The sequence below is a fragment of the Branchiostoma belcheri genome, unplaced genomic scaffold, assembly GCF_001625305.1.
Source record: "Branchiostoma belcheri isolate BF01 breed outbred unplaced genomic scaffold, Haploidv18h27 scaffold28, whole genome shotgun sequence".
NCBI classification, from domain to species: Eukaryota; Metazoa; Chordata; class Leptocardii; order Amphioxiformes; family Branchiostomatidae; genus Branchiostoma; species Branchiostoma belcheri.
In genome coordinates, this window is record NW_017803887.1 from 2289186 (window position 1) to 2301685 (window position 12500).

At 42.1% G+C, this 12500-nt stretch overlaps 3 protein-coding genes across 4 annotated transcripts in view; 2 read left to right on the forward strand and 1 right to left on the reverse strand.

Annotated features, from left to right (window-relative positions):
- The window catches only part of LOC109472565 (collectin-11-like), a 4304-nt gene extending 3941 nt beyond the window's left edge, over window positions 1–363 (forward strand). The window contains exon 8 of the mRNA XM_019772349.1: window positions 253–363. Coding sequence (XP_019627908.1) covers window positions 253–363 — 111 coding nt within the window. The remainder of the gene's footprint in view (window positions 1–252) is intronic.
- Window positions 364–955: 592 nt separating this feature from the next.
- LOC109472633 (bifunctional purine biosynthesis protein PURH-like) lies at window positions 956–11114 on the reverse strand. Its single transcript, XM_019772465.1, has 17 exons — window positions 10998–11114; window positions 9813–9939; window positions 8993–9069; window positions 8438–8504; window positions 7974–8062; window positions 7539–7690; window positions 6893–7049; window positions 6354–6479; window positions 5772–5879; window positions 5517–5602; window positions 5235–5324; window positions 4613–4741; window positions 4309–4401; window positions 3994–4067; window positions 3328–3496; window positions 2883–2978; window positions 956–2253 (listed from the first exon to the last, which is right to left on the reverse strand). The coding sequence occupies exons 1-17, from the start codon at window positions 11014–11016 to the stop codon at window positions 2134–2136; spliced, it is 1779 nt and encodes a 592-aa protein (XP_019628024.1). The 5' UTR covers window positions 11017–11114; the 3' UTR covers window positions 956–2133.
- A 222-nt stretch (window positions 11115–11336) lies between these two features.
- The window catches only part of LOC109472646 (putative sodium-coupled neutral amino acid transporter 7), a 7696-nt gene continuing 6532 nt past the window's right edge, over window positions 11337–12500 (forward strand). Inside the window, exons 1-2 of one of the 2 annotated variants that reach the window (XM_019772479.1) lie at window positions 11337–11585; window positions 12277–12435. In XM_019772479.1, coding sequence (XP_019628038.1) covers window positions 11448–11585; window positions 12277–12435 — 297 coding nt within the window. In that variant the 5' untranslated portion in view covers window positions 11337–11447. The remainder of the gene's footprint in view (window positions 11586–12276; window positions 12436–12500) is intronic. The other variant, XM_019772480.1, reaches the window with a different exon arrangement.

A 12500-nucleotide genomic window follows, 5' to 3' on the forward strand; every position in this document is an offset into this window, starting at 1 on the left:
TATATATATATATNTATATATATATTAGAGAGAGAGAGAGAGAGAGAGATGGATATACACCCGGCCATTTCTTCTTAAGTACAGGGCAATAATCGCAGAACAAAACAAGCCGTTAGGGGGACCCAAAATCCTATCATTTCAAGGCCTACCCTGCACCCTTAGTTTTGTCCAGGCACATTAGATGAGGAAGTTCATTCCCTACCAGACATGTTGAACACGGTGTTGACGACAATCCCGTTCATTCTCCCACAGGACAAACCTAGGCGGCAGGCTGACCTCGGACCGCCACTGCTGAACGGCTCCCGGACGGTCCTCTTTAAAACACGTCAACAGACAGATGGGGTCAATGAAGGGACTCAGTAAGCAAACTGTTTACTTCATGGTATCATCATTGTTGGGTTAGACTCCCATACAGAAGACTCGTCCATGGGTGACCATCATCAAGCAATTAGCAACAATATGTGTAATTTATCAATGCTAATACACTCGTAGTGTTCGTATAATATTATTATAATAGAGCTTCAGAATGAACTGAACCTAGAGGATTACTGCTGCTGAACGGGTCTGGAAGATCCTCAGTAAAATGCGAAATTGCGCAGGTGAAAGCTTGAATTATAAAGACACAAATGTACTACACGGCGATTGTACATGTACATGCACAAGGTACAACGTATTGCATTTACTGCTATATGACAACAACAATAACTCGAGACTTATCTACTGTACAAAAGAGTATATAGTTTGGAATGAGAATGTGCTTTTTCAATAACTGGTGAAATTCCTGGGAATTGCCAATTTTAAAAGTATTGACATGTATGTGCGATGTAGAGCCCATGTCAGTATGGACTTTGCTACTTGATCTGAATTCATTGAGAGTTCAGAAAATGATTGAAGAATGCTAATCGAGCCTAATGTAGCTGTCAAGCAAAAGGATTCTGTATCATTTCAGTGATATCCTGATAAAATCGGGGTAGATGTACAGAAGTGACATTTGCATATTTGTACCAGGGTTCGTGTATTTTACACGGTGTTCTTATTAATAGAAGTGTATAGTAAGTAGACGGCTGCAGACTGAGACAACACCAAATTTGTGAGTCTGGAAGTATTGTTTAATAACATCGACAATTCTTGCCGTAGAATCTCATACCAAGGCATATAACATCGCATTTGTTAACGTTGTACCAACACTGCTCAGTACACATGTTAGTGATTTGACTCTTTAACATTGCATTGTGCATTTAACATTGCTTAACTTTTTGCATTGTGTTGTACAGAACACTTTACGTCTATATTGTTACCAAGCCAGGAATATTAGCCACATTGACCTTTGGAATTCAGAATAAAATATGTAAAGATACTGTTGCTGTATAAAGTACAATGTAGGTGTAGGCTACAGTTTCAAACACGTACTACTAGCTCTTCCATTTCTGTACCATAGTCAGAAACCTTGTGCAACAAATGCCTGATAGTATACTGCATCAAAACAAGGACATGTGTATATATCCAATGTTCAGCTCCTTTTCTTCTGGCCCCTTAGACCTTGTGCCAAATACTAACCAAGACAAAGAAAGCATATACATGTGTAAGCTACAGTCTTCTAACATTTGTGGTAAGTCATTTTGTAGATCCTCTACAAGTCTATGTATAAACTAGTCAGCTCCTGCTTAAGCTTGCTGCTCCCCTATGATATAGTGGTACAGGCCAGCACTAAGCCAAATTTAAACACATAATCCTCAAAAGCAAGCATAAACTACATGTCTATAAATGTATAATACAATGTATCCACTTTGAAACGATTTGCATTTGAATTTCCATACATAATATGCCAAAAAAATCATGAGTAAAGCTCCTCTAACACATATTTGTCAAAAGTAAGCATAAACTTCATGTCTTTAATATCCCCTTTGAAACAATATGCTTTGGAATTTCAGTACATGTACATAGTAAGCGTAAAGCTCCTATGCATAATTGTCAAACGTACACAAATACTACTTGTCTTTATCATCCACTTTGGAACAAATTGAATTTACTTTTCCGTACATAATATGCTGAGAAATCATGAGTAAAGCTTGTCTAACATCTACAGTACATCTTTAAGTAAAGCTCAGCTCCTGTAACTGTGGTCCCTCGTAGTTAGTGGTGGAAGAGGCGCAGGTTAGTGTGGACCATGGTGATGTAGTGTTCATCACACGCCTCGATCACCACCTGGTCCTGCACAGACCCTACAGGACTGGCAATGTACTCCACACCACTCTGTAACAACACATTGGGAAATTCAGTATGTATGACTCATGTATTATAACAGTTTGATTAATTCTACACATACTTCTACTATGTTAACCCAAGACCACAAGTCATCCATGCAATGTATTCCACACCACTCTGTAATGACACATGGGAAATTCAGTATGTCATGTATTACAACAGATTGATTGATTCTACACATACTTCTACTATGTTATCTCAAGGCCACATCCTCACAATCTACTCCACACCACTCTGTGGTGCCAATTGTGGAAAAATTCAGGATCAGTATATTTATATGATACAGACACAGGAGAACAAGAGATAGCCATGCCTTCAAGTACCAGACTTATCAACCAAGGACTGAGGTGTTCAAGAATTCAATCTGTCCTAGAACTATTGCAGAGTGGAACTCGCTGTCATCAAGACTTAGTACAATAGGGGCATTGTCCTTAGATAGCGTTAACAATGTCTAGAGTTAGATGTTCATGGGTTACAAGGGCACAGGGTACCAATGTTAGAAAGTCCCATTCTTAGAAAGACAGTTTCTTATTTGCAAAATCTTGTTACTGTGATAGAAGCAGTGTCACAAAATCTCATTGCCCATTTTTAACAGGAAAGCAGGCATATCCACTCACCTGGTGTCCTCGGTCGATGTTGTCCCTGAAGGGGAAGAAGGCATCCGAGCTGAGAGCCACTCCCTTCAACTGGGAGATCCACTGGGCACGCTCACTCTGGAGGAACAAACAAACAAACAAACAAACATAAACAAAGAGTCATGCCTTTCAGCTGGTAGATACACTGGGCATGCTCACTCTGAAGGGACATCCTAGTTGACACATTGGAAAATGTATGATATAGGGATTCTTTCTACACAACTAATAATGTATCTAATTGCTTCTGTTTCAATGTTTAGAAAAAAAAACTATATCCTGGGTCCCACCAACCTGTTAAAATTATTTTTGATTTCAACAGACGATAAACCGGATAGTGAGTCAGCGAGTGAGTGTTAAATGTATTTCACAGTTTCTTCAGCAAGAAGCATTATAATTATCTTTATTAATGATACGAATATCCTTGTACCTCAGTCAGCTGCTCTGGTGGTTTCTCCAGCATGCTCTCCCAGGCGGAGGTCTCCATGTCCTGTCCCACCGTCCCGTTCACGTACACATCAATCACGTTAGACATCTCCGCACGCTTCACGCCCTTCTTAAAGGTCATGTTCAGGACCTTGGGGTGCTGGCGGAGCCACCTACAGGCAGGGAGTGGAACTGCAGGTGAACTCTTATCTCATACAAAGTACATAAAATAAAGACACAGAAGTCTGTCATTGACTTGTGTATGATTCAACTGTAAGGTTTCCCTTTTACCTACACTACCAGAAATTTTAGCCTTTTCCCTACTGTCTAACCCTACCCCTAATCCTAACTCTAACCCATACAAGTTTGAAGCCAAAAAGTTTCTTCGGCAGGGAGAGGGTTAACCATTTTTATCCATTGTAGCAAATAAGCTTTTAGCAACTCCTGCAATTAAATGTGTAACAAGTCGCCCAGTGTGACATAGCTAGCTGCCGCTGCACCACGTGCCTGCGAAGCTGCTGTTTTGTGCAAAGGCGGTAATACCGGTTATACCAATACAGATACAGACACCAATGGTACGTAAGATTTCCTTTAAGTTCGTCTTACACCCTGATTCAAATCCTCCTCATTTTTACCTCTGTTCAGTATTTGTAATAATTTGAATTGTTACCAGTTGTTTGCCTTGTCTCCAGCCAGCCTCATGCAATGGATCCTGGACTGCTGACCAGCACCAATTCCAATCACCTGGGAGAAATAACACAACAGAGTTAACCCTCACACTGCCAAGGGCTCATCAGCAGATCTGCAGAACCTAGAAGGTAAAGGGTTGACACTAAGCCCTTAGGCTACTGCTGCCAGCACCGATTCCAATGACCTTTCAAAAATTACACATCATTTTACACAAGGATACAAAATGTGAGAACTAGAGAGAAGACAGCAAAATGATACAAAATGGAACTCCTACTGTCCTACATGTAGGTCCTACCTGTCCGTCCCGTGCGTAGCAGACAGAGTTAGACTGGGCGTATTTCAGCGCCACAGAGGCCACGATCAGATCTCGTACAGCACTGTCTGGCAGCTGGTGTGGAGAGAAACAAACAAACCTTAAACCTCACAAAACAAACCCCAAAAAAACTTCCTCACTGAGATCCTTACCAAGCACAATCTGTACTAGTTACAAGTGGATATAGCCAAAAATTGTGCCTGTGCCATATATATCTATTAGTTATTTCCATGAGGAAGGAATCTACATATTAATACTATATGCATGACAAAACTATCAGACTCACATCCGTCCTCTTGGTGACGATGTTAGAGAAGAGTTCCTTGTTGATGACAGCATCGTTCCTCTTCTGCTGCATCTGCAGCCCATACAGCGTCCTGGTCTCCAGCTCTGGGGGGTCATAGGTCGGGTCCATCTGGAACACATGACAGCTGTCAATCACATGACATTGTACACCTCACTGACTGACATACATTTTCAATCTTAGTACATTCTGTCTTGAAGTTCTGTTCTTGCTTTGAGCTTTCATCTTCTTTGTGCAGCTGAATCATAAAATAACTGTTTAACCCACATCAGGGATCAAAATACTGGGTGCATGTGCACCTTAGTGCACCCAAATTTGGAGCTGTCTAGTACCCAATTCTTTTTTGTGGGTGCACCCAAATATTTTTGTAAGTATTTTTGTACATATTAAATAATAGTATGCAGGATATTCTTGGCATTTCAGAGTCCAGCTTAGAAGAGGAGCATTAAGATCTGTAATTTTGTTTTGTTTTATATGGTGCACCCAAAAACATTTTTGCGCACCTAATTTTTTATGCACCAGTGCACCTATTCTGAAAAATGAATTTCGAGCCCTGCACATACATGCCCAACTGCAGCACACATTAACCCCCATACACACCCACCTGCAGCACACAGTAGTTTCCCCCTTTCTTCTTCCTGAGGATCTGTAGAGCTTCCTCCTGGTAACCAGGGGCGATCACTCCATCTGACACCTGATGGGAAAATAACATTCAGCAAATTCATCAAATCATTCCACAATTCTACACAATCATGTTCATCATCCTCTAAACCATATCTGTCCATATCAATCAACCATGTGTAAATGCCTTTTGCTGCTTCTTATTTGGTTATATACTGATACAAGCATGCGTAGAAAAAATTGCTCATAGTGAGTTATACTTTACCTCACGAGAAATGATTTTGGCTGTCGGCACGTCACACTCGTCTGACAGAGCGATGAAGTCCCCAAAAGATGACATGCGATCAGCACCTGACAGGGATAATTGATAAACATAAATAATGATAAAAAATGCTGGCCATTGCAAGAAAAGGAGGGAGACTTAATATGCAACTTTTGCCACAGAGCAACAGTTGATTAACATTAACAAAATACTAGAAAAAAAAATTCAGCAGTTGTAAGAAGAAGTTTCTTCCAGTACCTCTGGCGCGAGCGTAGGCAGTAGCCAGTGGAGTGAGCTGGGCGTGCATGTCATCCACCATGCAGAGTTTGGCCTGGGTTTCACTCAGCTCCACACCTACAGCCGCTCCTGGAAGGAACAGGTACAAGGGTTAGTAATCATAAAAGTTCATCTGTGTTTGGTGCATGACATTGTCTAAAAAGCTTTATCACAGGTGATTGAGGTGTTTAAACTTGTTTTCTTCTTAGAACAATCACAGACTGAAACTTGTTGCTGCCAAGTACAAGCACAATATCCTCACTATTATAGTAGATAGCTTTAAACTAATTAATGCTTACAGCTAAATGTACAATAGATACATGTTACAGGTTATTCAGTGCAATATAGAAACTCTCCTTGCTCAGAATGAATAAGCATCATGCCTGCAAGTAATCAGAATATCCCACAAACAAACAAACAAACAGACAGACAAACAGACAAATCTGCAGATGAACAAACAGACAGACACATATGGAACTGTCATATTTGAAGGAGACTATGTGCACTAGCTGAGTTCATGGAAGATCTGCTAGAGCACCATACAAACAAACAACAGACACTAACCTGCAGGACTGACATGTTTGAAGGAGGCAGCGGCCGGGAGGTTCAGGGCTTGGTGCAGTTCCTTGACCAGCTGCCAGGCGTTCAGGGCGTCACACAGGTTGATAAATCCTGGAGAACCGTTCATCACTGGAGGGAAAAGAACAGGGATTTGTAAGACAAGACACTGAAGATTGTTATGGGCAGATCAGTATGGTAAATGTAGGTTTAAGTTTTCCTCTGAGACTTCTACTAACATCTTGCAAATTTAGTGACCTTACAAATCTTAAGTGTCAATAGAAACGTTAGTAATCGAATCCTCAGAACTTAAACTTTTATTTTAATTCACGACAATTAATGTTACATGATTATATAGTACTGTTTTGAAAATTATTTTTTAAGGAAATGTCTCTTCTCAATCATAGTTTTAAGACCTTGGTATACGATTTCAGGGAGAGATTAGTGTTCTGATTTGAAGTTCTCTCCCTAGAAATCTGTAACTTTTTCCTGATCTCTTGCTTCATCTTTAGTTTAGTAAGATATAAGACATCTGTAGTTTGTACCTTTGACAGGCAGCCGCTCCTCAGTGGTGTAGAGCTGTGCAGGTTTCTGGTGAGGGTTCATGCCGTAGCGCAGGGGCAGCTGGGACGTGCCCTGGCAGTACTCCTGACGGAAGTAGTCCGAGATCGCTGCGTCGTACAGCGCTGTGTGGTTAAATGCCTGAGAGGAGAGACAGACACAAGTTATCATAGAGACAATTGAATAAAGTTTGAGTCAGAAAAAGTGACATTCTTTTGCTGGCTATTAAGCTTAAAGAAAAAAAAAGTACAATATGTATCTAAGAATGTAGGAAATAAATTGGTGGTGCCATAGGCAGCAAAGCCAAATTCACAGTACTTGAATGGATCTAGGACAGAAACCTTGCCAACCATATATGAGTCCCAAGTAGGTATTAACCCCAGTTACTGTGTGGGTGGAGCCAACACTGCCTCCAAGCCTGTGGGGAGACCATTTAGACTTCCAACTTGACCTGCAGGTCAATCTGCAGCTACAACCCCTTCCCCTTCTTCCTGCCACTCTTACTGCACTCAAATATCAATGAACACACAAGCAAACGCATACCTACAAATATAAAAGCAAACAAATACAAGCAAACAACATACCAAAAACGATACCTCTGTATCTAGATGTAAAAAGAACATAGCAGACCTTGACAGCGAGAGTTTTCCTGGTGGCAGGCATGGTGTCAGACACCTCGCTCTGTGCCATCTCTGACAGGATGGTCGGGTAGTCTGCCGGGTCACACACCACAGTCACACGCTCGTGGTTCTTGGCAGCAGCTCGCAGTAAAGTAACGCCACCTAGCAGGCAGAGTTGGAAGGACAGGATTTGGATACAATGTACATCCATGTCTGACAGAACAGCTGATGAGTAGTCCACCAATCAAATATGTACATTGGTAACAAATTCTTATCCGAGAGACAGCGAAAAATTGTAAAACACAGGTTAAGATACGACCAAGCTTACAAAATTCCAGTGATTGGAAAGAAAGAATAGAATGAGTATTAGGAAAATGTTTTGCAGGATACCCAGTGAAAACTATTAGACAGATATCGTGAATCAAATGTAAACCTTTGCACCCACCAATGTCAATATTCTCCACAGCCTCAGCCACAGTCACCCCCTCCTTGGTTACAGTGTTCACAAACGGGTACAGGTTACAGGCAACCACCCTGTGGGGGGAGGGGAGAAAGAACTTTGGTTTTGAGTTTTCCTGGGGTGTGTGTTGTTATCTTGGAGAACAAAAGAATCCAATATTTTTTTCATTAAAAGTTAGAAGAATGAAACATTCAGTAACCTCCAGAATGTTCTGCCATGTAGGGAGCTTTCAGGTACTGTACATTCTGTACATGTACATTCAACAAACTTTCCTTAGAAATCATCTTATTTTTTCCTCTAGTACAGGCCTGCTGTAAATAAGTGGCCAACAGCCACATGGGTTGCCTATAGGCTATACAACACACAGTTGTTTCTTTCAATTTTCGGAAGTGAATATGGTTAGTAGTAGTACATGTACATGTAGTAGCAGTTTTTGTTCATCATCATACCTGATGCGCTGAATGCCCTGCTTGTCCAAGTCAGCTTGGTCACTGTCCGAAGCACGAGCCAAGATACCTGCAAAATTACAACATTGTGGTGGTGTGTTACGCTGAAGGGTGGTTATACCGGCTATACAGATACAGATACATTGTATGATCAGTGCAGGTGGCACAAGTTTATTCATAGCTGTGTTATTTACATTTTGTACTTGTATTTTGTAAGTCTTGCTCCCAGTTAGCAATTTGCTGAAATACCAGCTTTGTACATGTAAACAGGCAGCAGAAGTTGACTACCGGGTGTAGATATACAATTTGTTTCTTAAATATTCCTATATACAACAAAGGATGAAGGGTCTTGACTTTCCCTCCCCTACAAAACAGATGGATCCTTCCTGCCCTCCATGACATATGGACCATTCCTTACACCCCATCCCTGACCATTCTTTACCCCTGGATGTAGAGTCTTGACTCCCCCTCCCCATTTGAAAAATGGACTGTTCCTACCACCTGTACCAAAAATGGACTGTTCCTTACACCCCCCCCCGCAAATGGACCGTTCCTTACCCCCATGTACAGCAGGATGGAGGGTCTTGACTCTCCCTCCCAGCATCTCTGGAGCTCCTGTGATGTCAGCCACATCCCTATATGGGCAACATCACCATATAAGGGCATCAGTGACAAGATCTAGTTAACACAGTGATCATTCTAAGTACATTTAACCTTCAACAGTAAAAGTCATGCAGTAGATAAGAAGGGGTTAAAATAGACTTTGTGGCTTCAGGCAACTTCTTATCATCGAGTCAGTGGATTATTTCTTGTCCAAACAAAACTTAATGATAAAAATCAACAGAGTAAATTTTGCTACAATGGCTCTGATGACTTCAGCAGCTGCTTTTGATGCTGCTGTGCACACACAGACACACACACGGACTGACACACATACCTGATGGCCTGTGGTGCCACCAGAGGCTGCTAGCACACACTCAGGCAGAGACAGACAGCTAGATAGACAGACAGACCCAAAAGACCTACTTGTCAGGCACACTGCAGTCAGTCCTGATGTCTTTCCAGTACCACCAGCTAGAAGCTGATAGCACAGACAGACTGACAGACGGACACACAGAGAGACAGACAGATGAATGGACAAACAGACTTACATGTACTTGACAGGTACACTGGAGTCCCTGGTGGCCTTAGTGGTACCACCAGAGGCTGGTAGCACAGACAGACGGCCAGACACACAGACACATGAACATACAAACAGACAGACTTACTTGACAGGTACCCAGGAGTCCCTGCCTTAGTGGTGCCACCAGAGGCTGGTGCACAGACAGACAGATGGTCGACAGATGGACTGACTGACTGACAGACAGACAATACTTACTTGACAGGTACCCCTGAGTCCCTGATGGCCTTTGCAGTCCCACCAGAGGCCGCCAGCTGCAGACCTAACTCATGCAGCCCACGGGCAAAATCCACCAGGCCAGACTTGTTAGACACACTCAACAGGGCTGAGGGACAGAAAATAGAAAAAAAAATTAATAAAACCTACTAAATGCTACTGCTGTTATAAGTTGAATTTACTTGCCTAAATCATAGTAAATGGTCCCTGGATATTCAATACTGACTATCATGACGTCAATGAATGAATGGACAAAGACCTCTATCTTTAGTTGAATTAAATTCAATGAAGTTTAATTTATTTAATTCAATGGAAATCCTCTTTAATTGGGCCATTCTAACCATGAAAAACAGAGGGAAGGGTTGATGACATAGGACGAGACCTCTGATGGGGGGGAGGGAATCCTGAGGACTGCAGGGCATGGGGGCTAAAGCGCCTTAGGGCTAAAGTATATAAAAGGACTATAAGGGGGGCCCTCATGCCCTTCTCCATAGAGCGTAATCGGCCGTTTTAATTTTACATAAAGCGTAGATGGACTGCTTTAATTCAACTTAGAGCGTAATTGGTGCATTTTGCGTAGAGCGTAATTTGCCATTTTGATTCTATGCGTTGTAGCTATATAGGTACATGTGTACCTGGAATTTATTGTAAAACATAATGGGGACGATTCCTGACTTCAGCATAATACAATACCTAGCCGGCTCTCAAAATTTAGCCTAGAGCGTTGTCGGGACCCCCCATGCAGGCCCTCTAAAAAGGGGTTGAAGCCGTTGAGTTAGGACCAGGCATAATTGTCTCTTTAACGAATAGCGAATAGTACTTAATTGTAGTTCAATTAAGTTTGATGGGTTGGTTGATAATTGAAATTTGATTGATTTAACTATATAAAGTTTGTAGGTAGTAGAATCTCAGCAAGAACACAAATACACACCGCTACTTCCTCCTGTAGTTATATTGCTAGACCATCGCTCCACATGCTTAGACCATGCCCCCCCCCCCCATCCTTTTCAAAATTTCCCACGTCAACTTTTACTAAACTCAAGTTACCCCTTAAAAGCCTCCCAAAGATTCCCAGTTTTCTACCCTACGTGTCACGAAAATATTGATCGACAGAATTCCCGATTTCACGTTCTAGACACGAAAATTGACTAAAACCTTTCCACTCACCAATTTCTTTTCCCGCCATGATGCTGAAGTTGAAAGACTAACACGCGTCCAACACGTGCACACCGGCACACTCTTCAGGGGGGTTCTGTTACACAGCGCTTAAAGAGGCTCTTGCAAGGGTTTCCTGAATTTCGTATCAATTCATTCCAGATCTAATGCTACCTCATCAAAACCTTCATCAGAGTCCTACTATGAATCACTTGTGTGGGTCTCTGAAATAGGTTTCTTGTGTTCCGTTTTCATTCATTTAGCCTGCGAACAAATCACCTAATACTCCGCCTCAAAAAAAATCTCTACTGGTGAACTTTCAACTCTCACCTTTGTAAACCCTGACCTTTGAGCTCTAAGATCACGGGGAGGGTTGCCAACTCGTTCAAACTTTTCTTCGCAAAAACTGTGATGTTTCTTCTCGACATTTGCGGAATTTCGTAAATCTGGTGTAAAGGGAAGATGTCTATCCAAGAGGACAAACTTTCGGCACGGGCGTACGAGAGTTTTGGCGAAACGCCGGCGAATGTTTCGACAGGGTCGACCGAGAGTCAAACAGGCGATGCCGGCATGGAAGATAACAGCGTCATCGTTCTTAAGGTTAGGTTTAGGACGTTCTTCTTAAGGGTACAACGTAAGATTCACTTTACATCTCAAGTCAAGGGCGTGTAAGGCTATAATTTGTTGTTGTTGTGTAATGTTACGTACGTAAACACTGTCCTCTTAAAATCAGTTTTAAGTTGCATCCTGTTAAGTCACATGATTACAACTTTGACAGGAAGACCTGTTCTGTAATCGTTTCGTTGACATATGTCAGCTGAAGGACTGTACAATGCTTTTTTCGTAGGGATGGAAGGTTTTTTGCATGCTTGTTGTTACATAGGAAAATTTGCCTCGATCCCTACACTCTAGGAATGTTTTGAAAGTTTTTTTTTACTGAAAAATTCATTTCTGGGGAAGTATTTTGGTTTTTTGTGACCTTCTAGTTCACCCCATGTTTTCCTGTGCCTGAACTTTTGACCTGTCACTTGGCCTGTCAATCTTCCACCCACCCATGTGCTGTCAACCTACTCTGTCTGTACAAACAATACTCCAACCCACAGCTCAGCCACCCAAAACAATACTTCTGTACCTTGAAGTAAATACTAGTAGTCGGAGCATTAAATTATACTGCTTGACACTGGTGAGCAGCAGTTGTGCCACGTTTCCAAGATCCGGTCAAGTAAAAAGAAGGAAAAAGTGAAAAGAAAAAAAGTAGATTGTGTTTGATTAATCCACATAATTGACTTAGTCCTGCCCGCAGATCCAGGCCAGTAGACGAGAACGAGGCACGCCGGCAGCCGGAGCGGTGTTCATCGTGGTAAACGCGTGTCTGGGCGCCGGGCTGCTGAACTTTCCCGCGGCGTTCCAGGGTGCGGGGGGTAACGCTGTTGGAGTGTCCATGGAGGTGGTGAGTGGAGAGGCTTGATGGCCAACACCTCTAGTCTAAGTCATGCAGAACTGGGAACACTTCAT

Bases quoted from the DNA above. Each gene is read 5' to 3' on its own strand.
- LOC109472633 (XM_019772465.1), bottom strand. The intron at 5,603-5,771 runs GTACTGGAAGAA...TATCCCTGTCAG, and splicing joins TGCCTACGCTCGCGCCAGAG to GTGCTGATCGCATGTCATCT. The intron at 2,254-2,882 runs GTGAGTGGATAT...GTGTTGTTACAG, and splicing joins ACATCGACCGAGGACACCAG to AGTGGTGTGGAGTACATTGC.